Genomic DNA, 27,944 nt, shown 5'->3' on the forward strand with positions numbered 1-27,944 from the left:
GACCACGTGAGTGGAGCCTGATTTCAAACCTGACATTTAACATCGTGTGCAGATCAGTGTCTCTCAAACTTCGATCGGAAGCAAAATACTTTTCCAGACTGTGTGGGGATGCCAGACTGAAGGACACGCGCCCCTGCCTCCTCTCGGGTGAAGACCTGTTGCTTCGGTTCATTTCGCTGACCAGATTTTTTCTTGTTTTTTTTTGTCACGATGTTTCTGCTAAGTAATAAAGCAACTCTTGCCATTGCACGTTCTGCCTCCAAGGCTGACTGCCACTGAGGGACGTGTTGTCAGTGAGGGGTTGGCATTACTGTGGGGGCTATTTGGGGGGGGGGGGGGGTATTAGGCAGGAGAGTTAACATTTTGGTTGTGTGTGGTGCTGTGTGTTTTAATCTCAGTTTGCCCCTGAACATTTGCCACCCTTTATCCGCGGAGGTAGGATGAGTAGGCAAGTCCTTTCTGACCAGGGGCTGGCATCTGTTGCCTCAATGAAAGAATTCAACAACGTGAAGAAGAAGGACACCGAACTGGTTCTGAAGAAGGTGCACAATGGGGGTCAGTACACCAGCACCAGCACTGCCATCATCAACGACAGCCCCCAGTTCCCAGCCGCCGAGGGAGACACAGAGGAGAGGGAAACCTGGGGCAAGAAAATCGACTTCTTACTCTCGGTGATCGGTTTTGCCGTGGACCTGGCGAATGTGTGGAGGTTCCCCTTTCTGTGTTACAAGAACGGAGGCGGTGAGTGAGACATCTCCCCCATCCCCGTCCCCCTCCCTCGTTTTTACTCTTCAATTGCTGCTGGAATTACTTTAATCAGAGATTCACATTGAAACCCATTTGTTCTAAATTGAAATCCGGGTGGTGTTAAACCAGCTTAGATTACTGGGTTAGGTGCTGGATGTTTAAATGAAAGCGACTGTCAATTTGTTGCCTTTTTTCAACAAAAAAAAAAGACCAATGTTAGATTGAATCTCAGTGCACCTCCGCGCCCCATCCATAGGCAATGCAGCGATATATGGGACTCACTTTAGACCCAAGCTGACCAGCCCAATGCTGCCCAAATACCGAGTTATTCATGTAAAATTCAGCCGGCGCATCTGAGCAAGGGTGGGAGAGAGAACTGTCCTCAGATTGGTATTTTTAAAATAATGAGGTTGGCCATTGCTGGAGGTTCTTGTAATAAATGTTCTCCTCGCTAGAATGGGGCAATGAATCTCCCCCCCCCCCCCCCCCCCCGGAATGGGTAACAGAAGTCCACACGCCGTTCCCATGGGCTCAGCCTAGTTATCGGTGGGGTTCACCAATTTGCTCTTTATCCCAGGCAGGGACATGCGAAAAAGGGAAATGTTTGTCTGACGTTCCATTGAAGTGATGGTTCTAACTTTCCATTGGTGAAATGTTAAGAGCACATCTGACCTGGGCGAAGCGGCGGTTAGTTCAGGAATCCCTGCTTTTCACAACGCGCCTCTTGAAACTGTGCCGTTTCCCTCCCTTGCTCGGCCACTAAACGACTTGTATTCTTCCTGTTTTATAGGTGCATTCCTCATTCCTTACCTGTTTTTTCTGTTAATCGCCGGAATGCCTTTGTTTTACATGGAGCTAGCATTGGGCCAGTACAACCGAGAGGGTGCAGCGACCGTCTGGAAAATCTGCCCCATCTTCAAAGGTGCGTCTCTTATCAATGGGAGAAGACACATAATAATAATCTTTATTGTCACAAGTAGGCTTACATTAACACTGCAATGAAGTTACTGTGATACATTAATTTACATACCTGCTTATATTCACCTAGAACTCAGTAAATTCACTGGGGGTGGGGGAACTGCATTGTTCTGGGTAATTTAAGATTTATTTACACACTCTCAGTACCCGAATTAACACTCAAACCTGTGATACACACATAGAGCTGGCATAGGAAACCAAGGATTTGCTATCCCATCTTGCCCCTGGTCACTAAACATTCCGTCCATCACAGATCTTCTATGATTTTTGTACTTGCACACTCTCTGAGAGAGTTTGCCCCTCCAGGTCTGTGCAATCTTTCTATGGTCCGAATGGCGGGAGACTGTTGTGGGCTCCCACAGCCCAACTGTTGGAGGTGGACCCAGGAGAGTGACAGCACCAGAATACTGGACACATCTTGGGGCTGTTTAGTACAGGGCTAAATCGCTGGCTTTGAAAGCAGACCAAGGCAGGCCAGCAGCACGGTTCAATTCCCGTACCAGCCTCCCCGAACAGGCGCCGGAATATGGCAACTAGGGGCTTTTCACAGTAACTTCATTTGAAGCCTACTTGTGACACTAAGCAATTTTCATTTCATTTCATTCCCAGGCACCCACCCCTCCAAAAAAACAGGGGAGGTGAAGGCCAGGCTAATCTTTCTAATGGGCATTGCAATTGCATTTGCGCATTTCAGATTAAAGTTTGTCAATAATTATAAAAAATATCAAGGATTGACGCCAATGGATACCCACCATTCTGTAACAGATGGGGAGACAGCGACCACCTTTGCATTCAAACCTTGCCATTCCCGACTTTCTTGGTGAACGATCCCAGAACTCAGTGATCAGACAGAAGGTTGTCCACGTGTGCTGAATGACCCGGCCTACAGGCTTGACCATGGCTTCAAAATCAGCTCCGCCCAAAATGAAAATGTAACGTTTCTGGTTGCTTTCCCCTGCGCGCCCTCTCCCCACCAACTTTTTCCCCCATCTTCCGGCTGCTCGCACCGGCGGGATCTTCCGTTCCTGTCTGTGGCGCACCCCCCGCCGCAGGTTTCCCGGCGGCGTGGGGGTGGATTAAAATCCCATTGAGGGCGGCAGGGATCGTCTGCACCTCGCCGTGGGAGGCCAGGGAATCTGGACGGTGGGAGAGTTCACACTGATCTCTAACTGAGGTCCCTGAAGCGTTTCTCAGACATACCGACCACTGCCCCAACTTCAGTCTCAAACTCAATTCCTGCTAGCGCCGAATTTTGTAAACTTGTCCCAGTTCAGAGTAAGATTCGCTCGGGGCAATCACTGGCTTCCACTAGAAAAAAATCAAATCGCTGACCTATTTCTCTCTTTTTGCATCTGAGTATATCATGCAGATTCCTGATAATGTTGTGCTTTCTCGACTGTTAAAATATATTAAATTACTTCAAATAAAATGGTAAATCAGGTATAGCTTTGGATGTTAGTAACATTATCATATGATCATATATTCAACTGAAATATTTGGTAGATCTTGATGATATCTTGTTCTAAAATAACAAGCATAGTTCAGTTGAACCTTTTTTTTCATTATTTCGTGGGATGTGGGCATTCCTGGCTAGGCCAGCACTCATTTCCCATCCCTATTTGCCCTTGATAAGATGTTGCTGAGCCACCCTGGACTGCTGCAGTCCTTGTGGTGTAGGTACACCCACGGTGCAGTTAAGGAGCACATTCCAGGATTTGGAACCTGCCACAATGACTGAACGACCATCTATTTCTGAGTCAGATTAGTGCACAGCTGTGCGGGAAATTAGCCGGTGATGGTGTTCCTATGTATCTGCTGCTTTTGTCCTTCTAGGTTGGAGAGGCTGCCGGTTTGGAAGGTGCTGTTGAAGGAGCCTTGGTGAGTTGCTGCAGTGCATCTTGTAGATGGTACACACTGCTGCCACTGTGCGTCAGTGCTGGAGGGAGTGAATATTAAAGTTAATGGATGGCATGCTAATCAAATTGGCTGCCTTGTCTTGGATGGTGTCAAACTTCTTGAGTGTTGTTGGAGCTGCACTCATCCAGGCAAGGGGAGAGTATTTCATTACACTCCTGACTTGTGCTCTGTACTTCGTGGATAGGCTTTGGGGAGTCGGGAGGTGAATTATTAGTTACAGAATTCACAGCCGCTGACCTTCTGTAGCCACACTATTTATATCATAGAATCATAGAATTTACAATGCAGAAGGAGGCCATTTGGCCCATCGAGTCTGCACTGATCCCCGGAAAGAGCACCCTACTTTTTTTTTAAATGTATGTTTTTTTACAAACATGCATCAAAAAAGGTTACAGCAAATAAACACCCTAGGAAACATACTTCCCAACATTCAACTATATAGTCTGTACAGATTTTTCCCCTTTTTCACCCCCCCACCACTCCCCTGCGACGAACAGCTCCTCAAACATGGTCCTAAACATTCCCCACCATTTCTCAAACCCCTCTGCTGAGCCCCTTAACTCATGCTTTATCTTCTCTAACCGCAGGAGGTCGTACAGGTCATCCAACCAAGCCGTTACCCCCGATGGCGATGCTGACCGCCACTGCAGCAAAATTCGCTGCCGAGCAATCAGAGAGGCGAAGGCCTCAACATCGGCCTTCCTTCTTTCCATGAGCTCCAGCTTCTCTGAAACCCAAAATATCGTCAGCACAGGTCCACCTCCTCCTTCACTATCCTGGCTAAGACCCCGAACACTCCCGCCCAGGATCCTCCCAATTTTTTGCAACCCCAAATCATGTGCGCGTGATTCGCTAGCCCCCACCCACACTTCTCACACTCATCTGCTACCCCCTGAAAGAACCCACTCATTCTTGCCCGAGTCATATGCACCCTGTGCACCACCTTAAACTGTATCAGGCTCATCTTTGCACAAGTGGAAGTCCCGTTTATCCTTCTCAGTGCTTCACTCCATACTCCCCAATTGATCTCCGCTCCCAACTCTGCTTCCCATTCCTCCCTGATCGTCACCACCCGCTCACCTCCCTGCTCCCCCAGCCACTTGGAAATATCCCCAATTCTTCCCTCACCCCCCACATCAGGAAGCAGCAGTCGCTCCAGCAGATGTATCCCAGCAACCTAGGGAACCCCTCCAGACCTTTTGTGCAAAACCCCTAACCTGCAGATACCTGAACTCACTCCCCCTTGGCAGCTCTACCCTCTCACTTAGCTCCTCCAGACCAGCGAACCTTTCCTCCAAATACAAATCCCTCACCTTCACCAGCCCCATTTCTGTCCACCTCCTGTATACACTATCCATCCCCCCTGCTCAAACCCATGATTCTCGCACAGCGGCGTTAGCACCGACATCTCTTCCACGCTAAAATGTCTCCTCAACTGATTCCATAACTTCACAGTGGACTGACCCAGGCTCCCTGAACACCTACTCGGAGCCATTGGTAATACTGCCATCACCATAGCCCTCAAGCTAGATCCCTTACAAGATTCCTCCTCCATCCTAACCCATTCTACCCCTTCTTCTTCCCACCACCGCCGCACCTTGTCCACATTCGCCGCCCAATAATAATGAAGCAAGTTCGGCAACGCCAAACCTTCCTGCTGCCTCTGCCTCTATAGCAGGGTCCTCCCCACCCTCGGCACCTTCCCTGCCCATACAAAGTTCAAAATGATTGTGTCCACTTTCCGAAAAAAAGCCTTTGGTATTAAGATCGGTTGCCTAAAAGATAGACAAGAGCTTTGGCAGAATATTCATTTCCCACTTGGACCCTCCACGCCAACAGTGCATCCAAGTACAGTGCATCCCACCTCTTAAGATTCTCCCTGGCCTCCTCCACCAGCTTCATAAGTTCCACTTATGGAGCCCCATCCATTTCCTCGCTACCTGAATCCCCAAGTACTTAAAACGTATCTCTCGCTACCATGAATGGCAAAGAGCACCCTACTTAAGTCCACGCCTCCACCCCCGTAACCCAGCAACCCCACCTAACCTTTATGACACTAAGGGGCAATTTAGCATGGCCAATCCACCTAACCTACACATCTTTAGACTGTGCGAGGAAACCAGAGCACCCGGAGGAAACCCACGCAGAGATGGGGAGAAAGTGAAAACGCCACACAGCCAGTCACCTTAGCCCGGAATTGAACATGGGTCCTGGAGCTGTGAGGCAGCAGTGCTAATCACTGTGCCACCATGCTGCCTCAGTTCAATTCTGGTTCAAGACTATTTCTGGTTAATGATAACCCCCAGGATGTTGACAGTAAGGGATTCAACAATGGTATTGCCATTGAATGTCAAAGGAAGCTGGTTAATTTTCTCTTGTTGCAGATAATAATAATAATAATAATCGCCTGAATGTGGCGACTAGGGGCTTTTCACAGTAACTTCATTGAAGCCTACTTGTGACAATAAGCGATCAATACTCGCTTATTGTCAGCAGTCGGCTTCAATGAAGTTACTGTGAAAAGCCCCTAGTCGCCACATTCCGGCGCCTGTTCGGGGAGGCTGGTACCGGTATTTAACCTGCGCTTCTGGCATTGTTCTGCATTACAAGTCTGGCACTTGTTTGAAGCCAATGTTACTCACCATTTATCAGCCCAGGCCGGAATGTTCTGCAGGTCATGCTGTATATGGAACAGATGGATTCAACATCTGAGGCCTTGCAAATGGTATTGAACATTGCAATTATCAGTGGACATCCCCACTTCTGACCTTATGATTGAGGGAAGGTAACTGAGTAAGCAGCTGAAGATGGTCGGGTCTAGGACACTACCCTGAGGAACTCCTACAGTGGTGTCCTGGTACTGAGATGGTTGACCTCCAACAACCACAACCCAACCTTTCTTTGTTCCAGGGATGACTCCAACCTTGGCACAGTGGTTACTGCTGCCTCACAGCACCAGCGAACCAGGTTCAATTTCGACCTTGGATGACTGGAGTTTGCATGTTCTCTCCATGTCTGCGTGGGTTTCCTCTGGGTGCCCTAGTTTCCTCCCACAGCCCAAAGGTGGATTGGCAATGCTAAATTGCCCCTTAGTGTGCAGGGATGTGTAGGTTAGGTTACGGGGACAGAGTACGGTGGGCGGGGGAGTGGACCTGGGTAGAGGGCTCTTTCGGATGGTCGGTGTAGACTCAATGTGCAGAATGACCTCCTGCACTGTAGTAGTTCTGCAGAACATGTGGAGAATTTTCAGCTTTATTCCCATTGACTCCTTAATAACACAATTGGTGAAATGCTGCCTTGATGTCAAGGGCTGTTACTCTCACCTCACTTCTGAAGTTCAACTCTTTTTTCCATGTTTGGACCAAGGTTGTAACAAAGTCAGATGCTGAGTGGCATGTGAAATTCAAACTGAGCATCAATGAGCAGGTTATCACTGAGGAAGTGGGGCTTGATAGCACATTCAAAGACATTTCCCATAATTTTACTAATGCTCGAGAGTAGACTGATGGGATGGTTAATGGCCATGTTGGATTTATACTGTTTTTCATGGACAGGACATATCGGAGCAATTCTCCATATAGTTGGATAGATGCCAGTGATGTAACTGAGCTGGAACAGCTTGGTTGGGGACACTGCTAGTTCTGGAGCACAATCTTCTGTACTATTGCTGGAATATTGTCAGGGCCCATAGCCTTTGCAGTATTTAGTGCCTTCAGGCATTTCTTAATACCATGTGGGGTGAATCAAATTGGCTGAAGGCTGGCATCTGTGATGCTGCCGTCTTCAGCGGGAGGCCAAGATGGATCTTCCATTCAGCACTTCTGGCTGAAGATGGATGGAAATGTTTATCTTTTGCACTGATGCGCTGGGCTTCCCCATCATTGAGGACGGGGATATTTGTGGAGCCTCATCCTCCAGTTAGCTGTTCAAGTGTCCATTATCGTTCACAACTGGATGTGGCAGGACTGCAGAGATTTTATCTGATCCATTGGTTATGGGGTCACTTAGCTCAGTTTATTGCATGCTTCCATTGTTTCACATGCTGGTAGTCCTGTGCTATACAAGGTTGACATTTAATTTTTACGTATGCCTGGTGCTGCTTCTGGCATGCCCTTCTTTTACTTAATTGAACCAGGGTTGATTCCCTGGCTTGGTGACAATGATAAGAGTGGGGGTTATGCCAGATCATAAGTTACAGATTATGGTTAAATACAATTCTGCTGCAGCTGGTAGCCCACAGGGCCCTATGGATGCCCAGTTTTGTGTTGCTAGATCTATTCAAAGCCTATCTCATTTCGCACAGTGGTGGTGCCAAGCAATTTGATGGATAGTATCCTCAACGTGATTATGTGACTCCATCTCCACAAGGACTGTGTGGCGGTCACTCCTACCGATACTGCCATTGACACATCTGAGTCAAGGTCAAGTAAGTTATTATTTCTTGCTGATTCCCTCACCAGATGCTATAGATCCAGTCACGCAATTATTCATTCAGATCTTGGTCAGTTGTGGTATGGCCAAGCCACTCTTGCTGATGGATATTGAAGTCCGGAGTGCATTCTGTATAATTGCCTCAGTGCTTCTTCCAACTGGTGTTGAAATTGTAGGAGTACAGCTTATAGGGAAGGTAATCTGCAAGAGAGTTTCATTGCCCATGTTTGACGTGATGTTGTGAGACTTCATGGGACCCAAAATCGATGTTGAGGACTCCCAGGACAATTCCCTCCCAACTATATACCACTGTCCCACCACCTCTGGTGGGTCTCTTCTACCATTGGGATAAAATCGACCCAGGGATGGTGATCGTGATGGCCAGGGAAATGCCCATAAGGTATGATGCAGTGAGTATGACTATGTCAGGTTGTTGCTTGGCTAATTTGTCAGACAGCTCTCCCAATTATGGCACAGACCCCCAAATGCTCGTAGAACATAGAATTCCTACAGTGCAGAAGGAGGACATTCGGCCCATCAATTCTGCACCGACCCTCCAAAAGAGCATTCTACCGAGGCCCACTCTCCCACCCTATCCCTATAACCCCTGCATTGATCATGGCTAATCCATCTAACCAACACATCTTTGGACTGTGGGAAGAAACCGGAGACTGCAGAGGAAACCCACGCAGACACTGGGAGAACATACAATGTGTGGAAGCCTTGCAGGGCTGACATGGCTGGTTCTGCCATTGTCCTTTCCGGTGCCTAGGTTGATGCCGGGTGGTCCAGTTTAATTCCTTTTTGCCCCTTGGTTATTGACCCCTCTACTAATCTAAAACATTTCTTCCTATCTACCCTATCTACGTCCTTCATAATTTTGTACACCTCGATCAGGAACCCCCGCAGTATTCTCTGCACGAAAGAGAAAAATCCCAGGCTCTCTTCAGAGTTGAAACATTTCTGCCCAGCAACACCCTGATGAATTTTAGCTGCACTCTTTTGAGTGCAATCACATCCTTCCTATAGTGTAGCGAACAGAACTGTACACAGTACTCTAGTTGTGTCCCAGTGAGCATTTTATACAGCTCCATCATAACCTCCCTGCTCTTATATTCTATGCCTCAGCTAGTAAAATCAAGTATTCCATTTGCCTTTTAAGTCCACCTTATCTATCTGTCCTACTACCTTCAGGCCCTATGGACATGCACCCTAAGGTCTCTCTGGCCCTCTGTGTTTCCTAAGATCCTACTGTTAGGGGCTGTTTAGCACAGGGCAAATTCGCTGGCTTTGAAAGCAGACCAAGGCAGACCAGCAGCACGGTTCAATTCCCATAGCAGCCTCCCCGAACAGGCGCCGGAATGTGGCGACTAGGAGCTTTTCACAGTAACTTCATTTGAAGCCTACTTGTGACAGTAAGCGATTTTCATTTCATTGTGTAATACCTTGCATTATTAGTCCTGCCAAAATGCATCACCTCACTTTTCAGGATTAAATTTAATCTGTCAGTGTTCTGCTCACCTGACCAGCCCATCTATATTATCCTGTAACCTAAGGCTTCCCTCCTCACCACCAATTTTCATGTCATCTGCAAACTTACTGATCATGCTTCTCACATTCATGTCTTGATCATTAATGCACATTACAAACAGCAAGGGACCCAGCACCGATCCCTGTGGTACACCACTGGACAAAGACTTCTAGTCATAAAAACAACCTTCTACCATCACCCTTTGCTTCTTGCCACTTAGCCAATTTTGGATCCAATTTTCCAAATTTCCCTCAATTCCATTGGCTCTTGTCATCTTTTTTTCTTAATTTAGTGTACCAAATTAATTTTTTCCAATGAAGGGACAATTTAGCGTGACCAATCCACCGACCCTGCACATCTTTTTTTGGGTTGTGGGGGGGAAACCCACGCAAACACGGGGAGAATGTGCAAACTCCACACGGACAGTGACCCAGAGCTGGGATCGAACCTGGGACCTCGGCGTCGTGAGGCAGCAATGCTAACCACTGTGCCACCGTGCTGCCCTAGTTCTTACCTTCTTGATCAGTCCCCCATGCAGGACCTTGCAAAAGCCTTACTGAAGTCCATGTGCATGGCATCAACAACATGGTCCTCATCTACACACCTAGCCACCTCCTTAAAAAAAAATCAATCAAATTTGTTGGAAATTATCTCCCCCATTGCTGACTATCACTGATTAATCCTTGCCCCTCCCAAGGGGTGATTAATTCTGTCCCATAGCAATTTTTTCAATAATTTCCATACTACTGATGTTAGACTCACTGGCCTGTGATGATCTACGTTTAGCCTACTTCCCTTCTAGAATAATGGCACCACTGGCTGTCCTCTGGCACTGCTCCTCTGGGCAGAGAGGATTTGAAAATTAACATCTGAGCTTCTGCAATCTCCTCCCTTATCTCCCAGCAACCTTTGATGCATCTCATCTGGGCCTGGATACTTATCCACTTTTAATCCAGCCAATACCTCCTCCCTCTCGATGCTAATCTGTAAAATTATATCACAGTCCCCCTCCCTGCTTTCTATACCTACATCGTCCTTCTCCATAGTGAACACAGATGCAAAATATTCTTTTGGCACCACACATAGATTGTCACTTGGTCCCTAATGGGCCCTACTCTTTCCCTGGTTACCCTCTTGCTCTTAATATACTCATGAAAGACCTTGGGATTTTCCTTAATTTTGCCTGCCACTGTTTTTTCATACCCCTTCACTCTGCTGTTCTTTTATGAACCCTCCCCCTTCACTTTTTATACTCCCCTTGGGCATCCACTGTTTTCAACCCCCTTTATCTGCCATAAGCCTGCCTTTTGTTGCTTCTCGAATCCTGCATTTCCCTAGACATCCAAGAATCTCTCAACTTTTTGGTCCCACTCTTTACAGAAGATGTTTCATAGATAGATACTTGTTTCATAGAATTTACAATGCAGAAGGATTCACTGGCTCTTGGAAAGAGCACCCTACCCAAGCCCACACCTCCAGCCTATCCCCATAACCCAGTAACCCCACCCAACACTGAGCACAATTTTGGACACTAAGGGCAATTTATCATGGCCAATCCACCTAACCTGCACATCTTTGGACTGTGGGAGGAAACCGGAGCACCCGGAAGAAACCCACGCACACACGGGGAGAACGTGCAGACTCCACACAGACCCAAGCCAGGAATCGAACCTGGGACCCTGGAGCTGTGAAGCGATTGTGCTATCCACCATGCTACCGTGCTGCCCACATGTTGGCTTTGTGCTCACTCTATTTCCTTGTTGAATGACTCCCACTGCTCTGAGGTGGATTTTCCGACAAGCAGCTGCTCCCCGAGTCACTTTGGCCACATCCTGTCTTATTCTACTACAATCGACCTTCCCCCAATGCAGATGCCTTATTTCCAATCCATCTTTGTCCTTTTCCATAACTACCGCAAATCTTCCTGTGTTATGGTCACTGTCACAGAAATGCTTCCCCCACTGCCACTACCACATGCCCGACTCCCCCCGCCCCCCTGCCAAATTAGTTTTAAACTCCACCCCCCTCCATCTGACTTGTACAGGTCTCACCTTCCCCTGAAATGAATCCAGTTATCCAGGAATCTAAAGCCCTCCCTCTTGCACTATCTCTTCAGCCACGCATGAATATTCTCCATCCTCCTATTCCTATAGCCACGAGCACAGGGCACCAAGAGTAATCCAGAGATTACAACCTTTCCGAGCATTTTCTTTCGTTTTTGCAAGGGTGGGTATGCCAAATCCATTCCTCGTTTCAATCTGCTTTTCAATCTGCTACCTAGCTCCCTAAATTCTTGCTGCAGGACTCACCCCTCTTTCTATCTGTCATTGGTACCAATGTGAACCACAATCTCTGACTGTTCACCCTCCCTCTTGAGAATGCCCTGCAACCATTCAGTGACATCCTTGCCTCTGGCACCAGGGAGGCAGCATACTATCCTGGAGTCATGCTGCCTATCTGCACCCCTCACTATTGAGTCTCCTACCACAATTGCTCCCTCCCCGCCCCCATCCCTTGTACAGCTGAGCCACCCACAGTACTGTGAACTTAACACTCCCCAGAGGAACATTCACTCACTATTTTCTAACACATACAAACAGTTCTTGAGTGAGATGCACTCTTGGACTTTCCTGACCACCTGCCTGGTGGTTACCCATTCCCTCTGACTGCACTTCTTTAAATTGCGGGGTTAGCTATATTAGGGGTATTGCAGTGCCTAGGTGGGATGTACCTTATACTGTAGTATGAGTGGTGGAACCTGCCTGCTGGTTCCGCCCAGCAGGTGAAGCATAAAAGTCTGTGTTTCACCCACAGCAGTCATTCTGTACAGGAGCTGCTGGGGTAACTACTTATTCATTAAAGCCTTCAATTGGACTACAATCTTGCTTCAGTAGTGATTGATCGTGCATCAGTGAGCATGTGTAAAAGGGTGCTATGCACGAACCTCACATCCTCGCGGATGTACCGCTGTGCCTCCAGCCAATGCTCAGGCTACAAAACATATCTCTCAAGCTGGTCAAACCGCTGGCACTTCCTGCACATTTGGTCATCGAGACTGCAAGGAGCATCTCGGAATTCCCACATGCCGTGCAAAGCACGGGACTGAGCTTCCCAGGCATAATTTTAGTTAAAAAGAACTCTGAAGTTAAATTTATTCCAGGTAGAAAACTATTTAAGTTATTTAAAAAAAAAATACAACTCTTACTTTATGTAGCTTTAAATTGGAGGAGAACTTGCCCACTACTTACCAATCAGCTCTCTCCCATGTACTCTCTACTCCTGCACCAGGGCAAGTTTAATTCCCACTTTACTCCAAATTCTCAAATACACTCACTCTGGCTGTGTCTCACTCAGGATATGCTCTCTCCCAACTGCTTGTGCACAAATCTTACTGTTTCATGGATCATTTTACGCAACAAGAAAATGAAATTATTCAGCAATTTACAACTAAAGACATCTGCATTCAAAGCAATATTTTTTGTACAAAACTAGGACTCGCAATTGGGTTCCTGGCCTGGAGATCATTTTGTACAAAATAATTATATTTCTTAAGATTTACATTTTTTTAACAAAATAATGCAACAAAGCTGCAAACTAATACAGCACCCAAAGGAAGGGGAAAAAAACCCCAATTCAGCTTGACCCACATGAGCATAGTATGGACCAGGAGAACAATATCACAATTGGCTTAATACCATCATTTTATGATCCAGCCTTCTCTTCCTGGATTCCAGACCACCTGCACTCGTGTAGGAACAAGGAATGGATTTGTCATACCCACCCTTGCAAAAAAGAAAGAAAATGTTCGGAAACACCCTCTGAGGAGTTCCAAGCACAATGCAACTTAACCTCAACCCGGGCCCAAGGCAAAAGCACAATTATAAGTGAGGAAGAGAGCACTGACAACAGTAACTGTAGGGGCAGAAAATAAAAGGAAGAAGAGTGAAGAAACAGACCCACACGGCTGTCCCACCAGATGACAACACCCACCAGTGAAGAAGAGAACATTCCACACAATCAACAAAAGAGGCGACCCACCTCCCTAGTGGGGGGAAAACTATAGGGTAACCATCAAGGTACAGAACTTAACCCACCCCCTGTCCCCGTGCACCAGAGAGACAAGAAACAAAACACAGACCCCCAGGAAGCCCCTCACCATTCTGTTAGAGAGAGACATCCTGAGCTCCCCCCCCCCCCTTCCCGGCCCGGGGGGGGGAGAGGGGGGGGGGGGGAGTAGTAACAGGATAACAGCCACAGCACCAGGCTTGGCCTAGACCAGCACTAACTGACACAAAAAGACTATACCCCCAAAGCCTCCAGCACGCTCCAAGAGGGAAAATAAACATGCACCCCAGTCACGCCTGTACTTTTCCACCCAGAGCAACGCATCACACGAGGATGACTTAGACCCTGGCCAAGGGAGCTTCCACCCGAGAAGAGGAGGAATCGGCAAGACACCCAAAAATTAGGTGCCCCTCCACCCAATCACCGAGCCAGATCAGGATAAGAAGACCAACACCATGCTCACCTGAATGAAGAGATGAGCAGGTGAAAAGAAAACCCCAGAGAGAGGACACTCTGCCTAGCTCGAAACAACCACCATCGCGGAAAGGAAATACAGAGCAACCTCCCACCTCAACCGCTGACAAAAGCCCAAGGGAGGAACATGAAAAGAGACCCAAAGAGAAGAAGAAAATTCTTAGCCTCAAGAAAGAACCCCAATTCTCTCCAGGGTTCAAACTCTGCCTGGGTCAAAGAAGGATGAAGACGCAGATACTTAATTCAAAGAATGCACAAATCCAAAAGAAAAACCCAAAATGGGCTAGCTTTAACAGGGAGGGTTATCCTCCATCTCAGTGAAGAACAAACTAATCCTACCAACCATATCCACCCACCCTTCACCCACCCCGCTCCACACATCATCTTCATAAACAAGGTAGTGGGTGACAAAAGGCACTCTCTCCCACAACCACAAAGATACAATTACCAGACGGAGTAAAACTATGCATAAACCACATATCCCATAACTGACTCAAAATAGTTTTATAAACACAGGATAACAAAATAAAGATGACCAATGAAGCAGGTCATCGTGCTCACATTTCGCACTCCCCTTCAGGAAAACAAAACGATAAAAAAAGGTCAACAATACGATCAATAGGGAGCCACAATAAGGATTCTCAAAGAACCGCAGGGTAAATGTCAGGATAATGACTTCTTCAATGTCGCATGACACGGCAAAGGATAAGGCAGCATCAACCAGCTCTCTCCTGGATCCTGTACAACTCCCAGGTGGGCCCCACCCCAGCTCCCTCTCTCTACCACAAAACAAAACCGAGGATTTAAGCATTTTCTATCCGCTCCTATGCCTTGTGATGCTACCATTCAGCCAAAGACCTGCTCAACAGATCTTGTTTGGAGTGTTTATTTTTATTCCTAAAAATACATGTTTAAGCATTTGCACTTCTATTGTAATTAGATTGTGTTCAAAGCAGACAATGACATTTGCGTGGCTGGTAATTTGTGGGGACATTCCTTCAGTTAATTAGAAATGTACCCATTGTTTATTAACATAAATGCCCATCAGAGAGATGAAACCAATTAGGCTTTGCACAAATCCATGTTTTCAAGTTTTTAGCACTGCATTACTGTGCTCTTAAGTGTACATTAGCTGTAGTCAAAGTAAATCTTTTTTTTTAAGACCTCGTTCCCATTCTTCTGTTTAAACCGAAGTACCCAGGTTTTAGAAATATCTTGGGAAAATATTCAGCGATGAACCAATGTCAAATTCTCAGTTTCAGCAAAAGGATGCTTTCCCCAGCTGAAATTGTGCCTCCTGCTGATTTGGCAGGTAAATGCCCTCTAGGGTGCGGCACTGAGCCACGGCGTTCAAAGTGATCCGCTCTGGCCAGAACCCTTGCAGATAGACGCCAGGCAGACTTTGCAACCTGTCCATCCTTCAGTGCTTTGACTCCAATAGATATTGCAAAGTTATACTCCTAGATTTTTATGGAAGTATTTTTCCCTGTTTATCCCGTTGGAGGGAAACCACTTTTTGTACATGAGACATAGGAGCAGGAATATTCAACCCTGCGAGCTTCTTCTGTGGGATAATGCCTGACCTGTACCTAACTCCATCTACCTGCTGTGGCTTCCTATTCCTCAATACCCTTTTTGAATAAAGATCTAACAGTCTCAGATTTAAAGTTATAAATTTAGCTGACATCTATTGTTTTCTGTGGGAGGAAGGTCCACATTTCTACACCCTCTGAATGAAGATGCGCTTCTTAACTTCTCCCTTGAATAATCTGTCTCTGATTTTGAGATAATGTCCCCTTGTCCCAGATGCAAGCACCACTCCAAAGACTTTCTGTCAAGCTATCTATTCAAAATCCTAAAAACCTCAGTTCAATGGCTCCTTAGATTTAGATTTATTGTCACGTGTACCAAGGTACAGTGAGATGTATTGTTCAGCGTACAATCCAGGCGGATCGTTCCATACATGAAAAACATAGGAGATACGATAGATATCACAATGTTAACACATAGACATCAGGTGAAGCATACAGAGTGCTACGACAGTAGAGAAGATGCGTAGAGAGATCAGTTCAATCTATAAGAAGATCATTCTGGAGTCTGGTAACAGCAGTGAAGAAGCTGTTTTTGAATCTGTTAGTGTGTGTTCTGAGACTTTTGTATCTTCTACCTGATGGAAGAGGTTGGAGGAGAGAATAACCCGGGTGAGCGGGTCTTTGATTATGTTGCCCGCTTTCCCAAGGCAGCGGGAGGTGTTGACAGTCAGTGGATGGGAGGTGGGTTCGCGTGATACACTGGGCTGTGTTTATGACTCTCTGTAGATACTTATGGTCTTGCACCAAGCAGTTGCCATACCAGGCTGTGATGCAACCAGATAGGATGCTTTCTGTGGTGCACCTGTAAAAGTTGGTAAGAGTCAATGTGGGCATGCCAAATTTCCTTAGTTTCCTTTTAAAATTAAAATAAAAAATCTTTATTGTCACAAGTAGGCTTATATTAACAATGCAAAGAAGTTACTGTGAAAAGCCCCTAGTCGCCACATTCCAGCGCCTGTTCATGTACACAGAGGAAGAATTCAGAACGTCCAATTTACCTAACAGCACATCATAGATTATCATGGAATTTACAGTGCAGAAGGAGGCCATTCGGCCCATCGAGTCTGCACCGGCTCTTGGAAAGAGCACCCTACCCAAGTCCACACCTCCACCCTATCCCCATAACCCAGTAACTTAACCCAACACTAAGGGCAATTTTGGACACTAAGGGCAATTTAGCATGGCCAATCCACCTTACCTGCACATCTTTGGACTGTGGGAGGAAACCGGAGCACCCGGAGGAAACCCGCGCACACACGGGGTGGATGTGCAGACTCCGCACAGACAGTGACCCAAGCCAGAATCGCACCTGGGACCCTGGAGCTGTGAAGCAATTGTGCTATCCACAATGCTACCGTGCTGCCCACATCTTTCGGGACTTGTGGGAGGAAACCGGAGCACTCAGTGGAAACCCACGCAGACACTGGGAGAACATGCAGACTCCGCACAGACAGTGACCCATGTCGGGAATCGAACCAGAGACCCTCGTGCTATGAAGCAATAGTGCTAACCACTGTGCTACCTTGCCGCCCCGTGAGGAAATACAGGTGCTGTTGTGCTTTTTTGGTCGTAGCAGTGACGTGGGTGGACCATGACAGATTGTTGGTGATGTGCATACCTCGGAATTTAAAGCTGTCAACCATCTCCACCTCGGCCCCGTTGATGGTGTGTACGATACTTTGCTTCCTAAAGTCGATGACCAGCCCCTTAGTTTTGCTGACATTGACCATCCATATTCAAGGGAACACAGTGCAGTTCTTGTGACCTCCCCTCGTAAGATAATTCTTGGAGACCTGAATCTTCACTGCATGTCTTCCAAGGTCAATATATCCCTTCTAAAGTGCGGTGCCCAGGACCATACCTGTACATCAGATGTGGTCTAACCAAGGCTGTGTACAGTTGTATCAAAACTTCCTCTCATTTGTCCTATTCCTCCAGTTACATAGGTTAACATTCCAATCCCGTTTTTGATTAATTTTGTGTACTTGACGACTATATTTTAGTGCCTTGTGCACAAGAACTCTTGGAACTTCTTTGTCCTCCAAAGCCCGAATTCACCATTTACCTGCTACTCAAAGTGCAGCTAAAAGTTGACTTATTTTAGGGGATGGGCATGGGGCGGGGTTCAAACTGTATGTATAAATATTATTTTTAAATTTCTCACTTTCCCAATGCAATAAATGTGACAATTTCACTTTAGGCCCCACTCTCTGCTGGGTGGTCAGATCAAAATGATGTACGTCCCTGATATCCAATGTGCTGTGGCATTTGGTCAAAAACATTTTATTTGAATATGCTGTGCCAAATATGAATGGCAGTATCCAGCAAATCCCCACCACATCCAGCAAAGTTGATTCCATATGTGGCAGTGGAGACCAGGCCTTAGTCATGTTTGATGCTCCCACTGGCCCAAATATAGCCCCAAAACAATGGCAATTCTATGTGTAAAAATTCAGGCCATCAATCCATGAATAAATCAGGATTAGTATCTGCTGAGTTAGCTAATTGCTGGCTTCAGTGGGGGCATTGAATTGGCCTCACTGTTTCTTTGTGCACAGCAAAGAAATCCACCAGGATTCTTGCTATCCAATAAGCCTATGCTGCAAAGTGCTGGTGGTGGATAGCATCAGCACCAGCTATTGTGCACTCCACAATTGACCAGTTTGTGAACATTCACTTTCTAGCGTCACACATGAAAAATAGTTAAAAGTGTGTATTGGCCCCTGGAATTTCATCTCCGTAAGAGTCACTGGATAGAATCAAGAGACAAAGGAAAGAAAATTAATTAAAATGATTGCATTTTGCAACAGGATTGTAAAACTTCCATTCTTCTATGTGCTGTTTTCAACATTAAAAGTTAGAAAGATACTGAGAATTAGCCTTTTGACACACCTGTAAAAACAGTCGATAGTGAAAGAGTCTTTGTAATTGCTGAAATGAATAACATTGGTTTGATACTAACTGGCATCTATAGAATTATTCTCAGATTCTACCTACTCTTTTATGTCCCTTTTTCAGGAAGAGTTGATGAATTTGAGCAAAAATATATTGGAATTAAATCTATGTTAGCATAACGGTGATAGTTAAATATGAGTTTTTGATTAAAACTATTAAATATCCTTTTCAAGATTCTGACAGCATAATTGAGTGCCTGGTCATCATACAAGAACATTAAAAATAGAGGAGTAAGAGTCGGTAATTTGGCCCTTCAAATGAGCGTGCCGTCCAATAAGATCATGGCTGATCTTCTACCTTAACCCCACCTTCCTTATTCCCTTTGTATCCCAAAATCTGTCAATCCCTGACTTAAACATATTCAACAAATAAGCATCACATCCCTCGGGGAGTAGAGAATTCTGAAGATTCATAACCCTTTGAATGAAGATATTTCTCTTCATCCAAGTCTGGCCCATTGTTCTGAGACTGTTACCAGTAGTTCTATGTTCTGCAGCCAGGGGAAATATCCTCCAAGCATCAAGCCTGTCAAGTCCATAAAGAAACTTACGTTTCAATCAGCACAGCTCTCATTTGTCTAAACTCTAGGGGATATATGAGTGGTCTACTCATTATCTCTTCATAGGACGATACCCATGTCCCATAAATTAACCTAGTGAATCTTTGTTGTATGCCGTCTGGTAAATTTATCCTGTCATTGCCATGGAGACAAACTGTATGCAGTACACCAAGTGTACTCTCACCATATTCATATTATTGTCATTCTTTCCTTGCTGTTACTATGCGGACCTTCATGAGGGCAAATCAAGCTTGTAACTCTTTGAATTGTTGAAAACAAATAATGGGAGTGATTTTCTGGCCCCGCCGGCCACAGGGACCTTCTGCTCCCGCCGAGAGTCATGCAGCGGGATTCTCCGTCTGCGGTATCCTCCACTTCGCCAGCAGTGCACTCATTCTCGCGGATTTCCTGTCGATGTGGGGTGGCTACAATGGGAAACCCCATTGGGCAGCACGGTAGCACAAGTGGATAGCACTGTGGCTTCACAATGCCAGGGTCCCAGGTTCGATTCCCTGCTGGGTCACTGTCTGTACGGAGTTTGCACGTTCTGCCTGTGTCTGCGTGGGTTTCCTCCGGGTGCTCCAGTTTCCTCCCACAGTCCAAAGACGTGCAGGTTAGGTGGATTGGCCATGCTAAATTGCCCTTGGCGTCCAAAAAGATTAGGAGGGGTTATTGGGTTACGGGGATAGGGTGGAAGTGAGGGCTTAAGTGGGTCGGTGCAGACTCGATGGACCGAATGGCCTCCTTCTGCACTGTATGTTCTATGTTCATTGCCCGGCTGTCAGGACAGAGGACCCCGTTGCCGGCAGGGGCATGTCGCACCAGAAAACAGTAGCGGTGGGACGGAGAATCCCACCCAATGTACTTTAAATTGACCTGTTGCATCTCTCGTGGTGGGTCCTGCCATAGTGGGGACAGAAAATCCTGGCCAATCTGTTCGTGTATGGATTTGTACAAGGGCTGGAAGTAGTTCTGAGAAGATATGAACCTCTTACAAAGAATGTTTTTTTTTTTTATAAATATTTTATTGAAAATTTTTGGTCAACCAACACAATACATTGTGCATCCTTTACACAATATTATAACAACACAAATAACAATGACCTATTTTATAAACAAAAAATGAATAAATAACAAAAATGAAAACTAACCCTAATTGGCAACTGCCTTATCACAAGTAACACTCTCCAAAAATATAATTTAACAGTCCAATATATAATTATCTGTCGCAACGACCTATACATATTATACAGTATATATTAACAAACCTGAGAGTCCTTCTGGTTCCTCCTCCACCCCCCCCCCCCAATCCTGGGTTGCTGCTGCTGCCTTCTTTTTTCCATTCCATCTATCTTTCTGCGAGGTATTCGACGAACGGTTGCCACCGCCTGGTGAACCCTTGAGCCGACCCCCTTAGAACGAACTTAATCCGCTCTAACTTTATAAACCCTGCCATGTCATTTATCCAGGTCTCCACCCCCGGGGGCTTGGCTTCTTTCCACATTAACAATATCCTGCGCCGGGCTACTAGGGACGCAAAGGCCAAAACAACGGCCTCTCTCGCCTCCTGCACTCCCGGCTCTTGTGCAACCCCAAATATAGCCAACCCCCAGCTTGGTTCGACCCGGACCCCCACTACTTTTGAAAGCACCTTTGTCACCCCCATCCAAAACCCCTGTAGTGTCGGGCATGACCAAAACATATGGGTATGATTCGCTGGGCTTCTCGAGCACCTCGCACACCTATCCTCCACCCCAAAAAATTTACTGAGCCGTGCTCCAGTCATATGCACCCTGTGTAATACCTTAAACTGAATCAGGCTTAGCCTGGCACACGAGGACGACGAGTTTACCCTGCTTAGGGCATCTGCCCACAGCCCCTCCTCGATCTCCTCCCCCAGCTCTTCTTCCCATTTCCCTTTTAGTTCATCTACCATAGTCTCCCCTTCGTCCCTCATTTCCCTATATATATCTGACACCTTACCATCCCCCACCCATGTCTTTGAGATCACTCTGTCCTGCACCTCTTGTGTCGGGAGCTGCAGGAATTCCCTCACCTGTTGCCTCGCAAAAGCCCTCAGTTGCATATACCTGAATGCATTCCCTTGGGGCAACCCATACTTCTCGGTCAGCGCTCCCAGACTCGCGAACTTCCCATCCACAAACAGATCTTTCAGTTGCGTTATTCCTGCTCTTTGCCACATTCCATATCCCCCATCCATTCCCCCCGGGGCAAACCTATGGTTGTTTCTTATCGGGGACCCCCCCAAGGCTCCAGTCTTTCCCCTATGCCGTCTCCACTATCCCCAAATCTTCAGTGTAGCCACCACCACCGGGCTTGTGGTGTAGTTCCTCGGTGAGAACAGCAATGGGGCTGTCACCATAGCCTGTAGGCTAGTCCCCCTACAGGACGCCCTCTCTAATCTCTTCCACGCCGCTCCCTCCTCCTCTCCCATCCACTTACTCACCATTGAAATATTAGCGGCCCAATAATACTCACTTAGGCTCGGTAGTGCCAGCCCCCCCCCGATCCCTGCTATGCTGTAAGAATCCCTTCCTCACTCTCGGGGTCTTCCCGGCCCACACAAAACCCATGATGCTCTTTTCAATCCTTTTAAAAAAAGCCTTCGTGATCACCACCGGGAGGCACTGAAACACAAAGAGGAATCTCGGGAGGACCACCATCTTAACCGCCTGCACCCTCCCTGCCAGTGACAGGGATACCATATCCCATCTCTTAAAATCCTCCTCCATTTGTTCCACCAACCGGTTAAATTTAACCTATGCAATGTGCCCCAATTCTTGGCTATCTGGATCCCCAGGTAACGAAAGTCCCCTGTTACCTTCCTCAACGGTAGGGCCTCTATTTCTCTACTCTGCTCCCCTGGATGCACCACAAACAACTCACTTTTCCCCATGTTCAATTTATACCCTGAAAAATCCCCAAACTCCCCAAGTATCCGCATTATTTCTGGCATCCCCTCCGCCGGGTCTGCCACGTATAGTAGCAAATTGTCCGCATACAAAGATACCCGGTGTTCTTCTCCTCCTCTAAGTACTCCCCTCCACTTCTTGGAACCCCTCAATGCTATCGCCAGGGGCTCAATCGCCAGTGCAAACAATAATGGGAACAGAGGGCATCCCTGCCTTGTCCCTCTATGGAGCCGAAAATATGCAGATCCCCGTCCATTCGTGACCACGCTCGCCATCGGGGCCCTATACAACAGCTGCACCCATCTAACATACCCCTCTCCAAAACCAAATCGCCTCAACACCTCCCACAAATAATCCCACTCCACTCTATCAAATGCCTTACAAAGAACGTTATTGACACATATATTGATGGGGAACATCCAATCATTTGCATTCAGCCAATGGATTACAACAGAAACTGTATAAAGTTCTTTTTTCACTAAACGGATTGCACTCATGATATTGTCTGTATGAGACCTTGGGTGCGATTTAACCACCACATAGCACCTGGTGCAGATCTGGGCGCGCCGGTTATATAGCCGGAATGGCCAAACTCGAGATTCGTGCTGGGTGCAAATCAGTTAACTAACTAACCAGCCGGCTGCCGATGGCAAATTCTGGATCTCTCCCAAGTATGGCGAGCATATTATTAACACTCATTTGCATTCATTTCAATCTCATTAGCGAGGTTTAAGTCAATGCAATGGCCTCCCAGGAATTAACCAGCTCCCTAGCGAGTTTAGTACTCCTTTTCAAAAACTTGAATGGTGCAATGGCTGTTGAGGGGAACTGAGGAGGTGAGTAGCCATTTCCATTTTCCGGCATGCAGCTCAAGGGCAGTGGAACTGCTGCCCGCGTGCTCTGGGGGGTGGGGCTCGTTCGGGGGCTGAAGCGATCCGGGTCAGGGGTCGCCCCTGCACCAGCGGGTATGAGGGGCTTTGCATCTGTGAGCCTTCAAGCCACCTTTAAGTATTATGGAGACCCATACAGGAGCAACCATAGCTGCAGCCTGTCTGTTCTGCCAAACTCTTCCAGGACAGAGCTGCTATCCTGGAAATCTATTTCACCCTTTTGACAATGAGCAGCCTCTAGTTTCACACTGAAGGCTATTGAAAATGAGGAATTGGCCTTGTTAGTTGTGAGAGCACTTCACAGCTGCAGGTTGTGTTTGCTGCTTGCTCCTGCTGGTGTCTGCGGATGACTGGAGGCTGCTGTTGCTGTTTCCTTCCTTTTCTGTAGCCGGAAAGAAGGACATTTTCTTTCTATAATACCTGGATCCTGGAACTCTGGGCTCAGGGGGACATATGAACCCAGAAGCCAATCTGGTTTGAAGCAAGAAGACGCTGCGGGACCTCATGCGCGACATTATTATAGTATACGAAACAAGGTAGGGGAACTGGCAGCGTGGGTTGGTACCTGGGACTTCGATGTTGTGGCCATTTCGGAGACATGGATAGAACAGGGACAGGAATAGATGTTGCAGGTTCCGGGGTTTAGGTGTTTTAGTAAGCTCAGAGAAGGAGGCAAAAGAGGGGGAGGTGTGGCGCTGCTAGTCAAGAGCAGTATTACGGTGGCGGAGAGGATGCTAGATGGGGACTCTTCTGCCGAGGTAGTATGGGCTGAAGTTAGAAACAGGAAAGGAGAGGTCACCCTGTTGGGAGTTTTTTATAGGCCTCCTAATAGTTCTAGGGATGTAGAGGAAAGGATGGCGAAGATGATTCTGGATATGAGCGAAAGTAACAGGGTAGTTATTATGGGAGATTTTAACTTTCCAAATATTGACTGGAAAAGATATAGTTCGAGTACAATAGATGGGTCGTTTTTTGTACAGTGTGTGCAGGAGGGTTTCCTGAAACAATATGTTGACAGGCCAACAAGAGGCGAAGCCACGTTGGATTTGGTTTTGGGTAATGAACCAGGCCAGGTGTTGGATTTGGAGGTAGGAGAGCACTTTGGGGACAGTGACCACAATTCGGTGACGTTTACGTTAATGATGGAAAGGGATAAGTATACACCGCAGGGCAAGAGTTATAGCTGGGGGAAGGGCAATTATGATGCCATTAGACGTGACTTGGGGGGGATAAGGTGGAGAAGTAGGCTGCAAGTGTTGGGCACACTGGATAAGTGGGGCTTGTTCAAGGATCAGCTACTGCGTGTTCTTGATAAGTATGTACCGGTCAGACAGGGAGGAAGGCGTCGAGCGAGGGAACCGTGCTTTACCAAGGAAGTGGAATCTCTTGTTAAGAGGAAGAAGGAGGCCTATGTGAAGATGAAGTGTGAAGTTTCGGTTGGGGCGATGGATAGTTACAAGGTAGCGAGGAAGGATCTAAAGAGAGAGCTAAGACGAGCAAGGAGGGGACATGAGAAGTATTTGGCAGGAAGGATCAAGGAAAACCCAAAAGCTTTCTATAGGTATGTCAGGAATAAGCGAATGACTAGGGAAAGAGTAGGACCAGTCAAGGTCAGGGATGGGAAATTGTGTGTGGAGTCTGAAGAGATAGGCGAGATACTAAATGAATATTTTTCGTCAGTATTCACTCAGGAAAAAGATAATGTTGTGGAGGAGAATGCTGAGCCCCAGGCTAATAGAATAGATGGCATTGAGGTACGTAGGGAAGAGGTGTTGGCAATTCTGGACAGGCTGAAAATAGATAAGTCCCCGGGACCTGATGGGATTTATCCTAGGATTCTATGGGAGGCCAAGGAAGAGATTGCTGGACCTTTGGCTTTGATTTTTATGTCATCATTGGCTACAGGAATAGTGCCAGAGGACTGGAGGACAGCAAATGTGGTCCCTTTGTTCAAAAAGGGGAGCAGAGACAACCCCGGCAACTATAGGCCGGTGAGCCTCACGTCTGTAGTGGGTAAAGTCTTGGAGGGGATTATAAGAGACAAGATTTATAATCATCTAGATAGGAATAATATGATCAGGGATAGTCAGCATGGCTTTGTGAAGGGTAGGTCATGCCTCACAAACCTTATTGAGTTCTTTGAGAAGGTGACTGAACAGGTAGACGAGGGTAGAGCAGTTGATGTGGTGTATATGGATTTCAGCAAAGCGTTTGATAAGGTTCCCCACGGTAGGCTATTGCAAAAAATACGGAGGCTGGGGATTAAGGGTGATTTAGAGATGTGGATCAGAAATTGGCTAGCTGAAAGAAGACAGAGGGTGGTGGTTGATGGGAAAGTTCAGAATGGAGTACAGTCACAAGTGGAGTACCACAAGGATCTGTTCTGGGGCCGTTGCTGTTTGTCATTTTTATCAATGACCTAGAGGAAGGCGCAGAAGGGTGGGTGAGTAAATTTGCAGACGATACTAAAGTCGGTGGTGTTGTCGATAGTGTGGAAGGATGTAGCAGATTACAGAGGGATATAGATAAGCTGCAGAGCTGGGCCGAGAGGTGGCAAATGGAGTTTAATGTAGAGAAGTGTGAGGTGATTCACTTTGGAAGGAATAACAGGAATGCGGAATATTTGGCTAATGGTAAAGTTCTTGAAAGTGTGGATGAGCAGAGGGATCTAGGTGTCCATGTACATAGATCCCTGAAAGTTGCCACCCAGGTTGATAGGGTTGTGAAGAAGGCCTATGGAGTGTTGGCCTTTATTGGTAGAGGGATTGAGTTCCGGAGTCGGGAGGTCATGTTGCAGCTGTACAGAACTCTGGTACGGCCGCATTTGGAGTATTGCGTACAGTTCTGGTCACCGCATTATAGGAAGGACGTGGAGGCTTTGGAGCGGGTGCAGAGGAGATTTACCAGGATGTTGCCTGGTATGGAGGGAAAATCTTATGAGGAAAGGCTGATGGACTTGAGGTTGTTTTCGTTGGAGAGAAGAAGGTTAAGAGGAGACTTAATAGAGGCATACAAAATGATCAGGGGGTTGGATAGGGTGGACAGTGAGAGCCTTCTCCCGCGGATGGATATGGCTGGCACGAGGGGACATAACTTTAAACTGAGGGGTAATAGATATAGGACAGAGGTCAGAGGTAGGTTCTTTACGCAAAGAGTAGTGAGGCCTTGTTGTTCAATGGTTAGTGCTATATGTGGAATGCTATGTAGTTGATTTTCAAATCTTTGTTACTTTTGACCGTTAAAATTTTTTTAGAGTTCCCAATTCATTTTTTCCAATTGAGGGGCAATTTAACGTGGCCAATCCACCTACCCTGCACATCTGTTGGGCTGTGGGGGCGAAACTCATGCAAACACTGGGAGAATGTGCAAACTCCACACGGACAGTGACCCAGAGCCGGGATCGAACCTGGGAGCTCGGCGCCATTACTAACCACTGCGCCACCGTGCTGCCCTGTCAGTTTTGACCATTTAATAAACAAAATATTCTCATGTGGCTTCTCGTGGGTACACATGCCATGTCTCAGACGATTATAATTCCATCACATTTCAATCAAATCTTGAAGCCTGAACAGTGTGCCTGTCAGCACCATAGAGGCAGCAGCTGAGGTCCTGGCTGATGACGCCAGTGCAGATGCTGGAGACCGGGGCTGAGACCCTATATAAAGAGGACCAATCTGACACTGGTACTGTTGACAAGAGGTGCATCAACTGCTCAAAATGCAGCTCAGATGCCTGGACGGCTCTGGTGGTGCACTCAATACACCCTCAGAGGGTCTCCCGCTTTGTGGTGGTCTGCTGTGCCCACCACAATCTGGCACAGCAGTGGGGCGACATGCTGGAGGAGGAAGGACAGGCAGCCGTGGAGAAGGAGGCAGACCAGGACGAACCCGAGGCAGACCCACAGGATGAGCCAGAACATGGAGGACAGGATGCCTGGTTCTCATAGGACCAGGCTTTGTCCGTCAGCTCAGCCCTTTCCCGCCTAAACCCCCATTCACCTTCTTCCCTCCCATTTCTATACTTCCTCCCCAATCACCCTTACCTGACTATCCTGTTCCAACCTCCCAGGATCTGTGTAACATCAACCCAGGGTGATGGGTCTGTCATCATAGAATCATAGAATTTACAGTGCAGAAGGAGGCCATTCGGTCCATCGAGTCTGCACCAGCTCTTGGAAAGAGCACCCTACTTCAGCCCACACCGCCACCCTCACCCCATAACCCAGTAACCCCATCTAACCTTTTTGGACACTAAGGGCAATTTATCATGGCCAATCCACCTAACCTGCACATCTTTGAACTGTGGGAGGAAATCGGAGCAGCCGGAGGAAACCCACGCGCACACGGGGAGGATGTGCAGACTCCACACAGACAGTGACCCAAGCTGGAATTGAACCTGGGACCGTGGAGCTCTGAAGCAACTGTGCTACCCACTGTGCTACCGTGCTGCCCCAACTGTGCCCCTGACTGTGTCGACACTGTCAGCAAGTGGGTCATTATACAAGGCAGGAGAGTGATGATAACTCGCTGTGAGGAAAGCTCTGGTGCTCCTCAGTTTATGCCAAATATGGCTCCTGTCTTTCTGCTGACAGCGCGCTCACACCCATCCTCAACGGGGGTGTTTTACCTTGAACCACTGTGCCGGGAGGGCAGGGGGTGGTGAGAGCAGAGAGCAACAGAGGTAAGGTGCAGGCAGGCGCACTGTAAAGATTAAAGTGACAGAGGCTTCACATGTATCAGGTGTAACATGTTTCAATAATAACTATTTGACATTTCCATTCCCCCTATCTACAGATAGTGCCCCAATTCCCCCCAACACCCAATTTTCCAGTGTTCACTCAGTGATCATCTTTTTTCTTGGTCTTTCGTGGTC

General features: G+C 47.0%; 1 protein-coding gene across 1 annotated transcript in view; it reads left to right on the plus strand.

Moving 5' to 3' along the window:
- The first annotated feature begins 333 nt into the window (after window positions 1–333).
- The window catches only part of slc6a2 (solute carrier family 6 member 2), a 252,490-nt gene continuing 224,879 nt past the window's right edge, over window positions 334–27,944 (plus strand). The window contains exons 1-2 of the mRNA XM_072518276.1: window positions 334–741; window positions 1,538–1,669. Of these exons, the coding sequence (XP_072374377.1) occupies window positions 441–741; window positions 1,538–1,669 (433 nt within the window). The 5' untranslated portion in view covers window positions 334–440. The remainder of the gene's footprint in view (window positions 742–1,537; window positions 1,670–27,944) is intronic.

This window comes from Scyliorhinus torazame, chromosome 10 (assembly GCF_047496885.1).
Source record: "Scyliorhinus torazame isolate Kashiwa2021f chromosome 10, sScyTor2.1, whole genome shotgun sequence".
In the NCBI taxonomy this organism is placed as follows: Eukaryota; Metazoa; Chordata; class Chondrichthyes; order Carcharhiniformes; family Scyliorhinidae; genus Scyliorhinus; species Scyliorhinus torazame.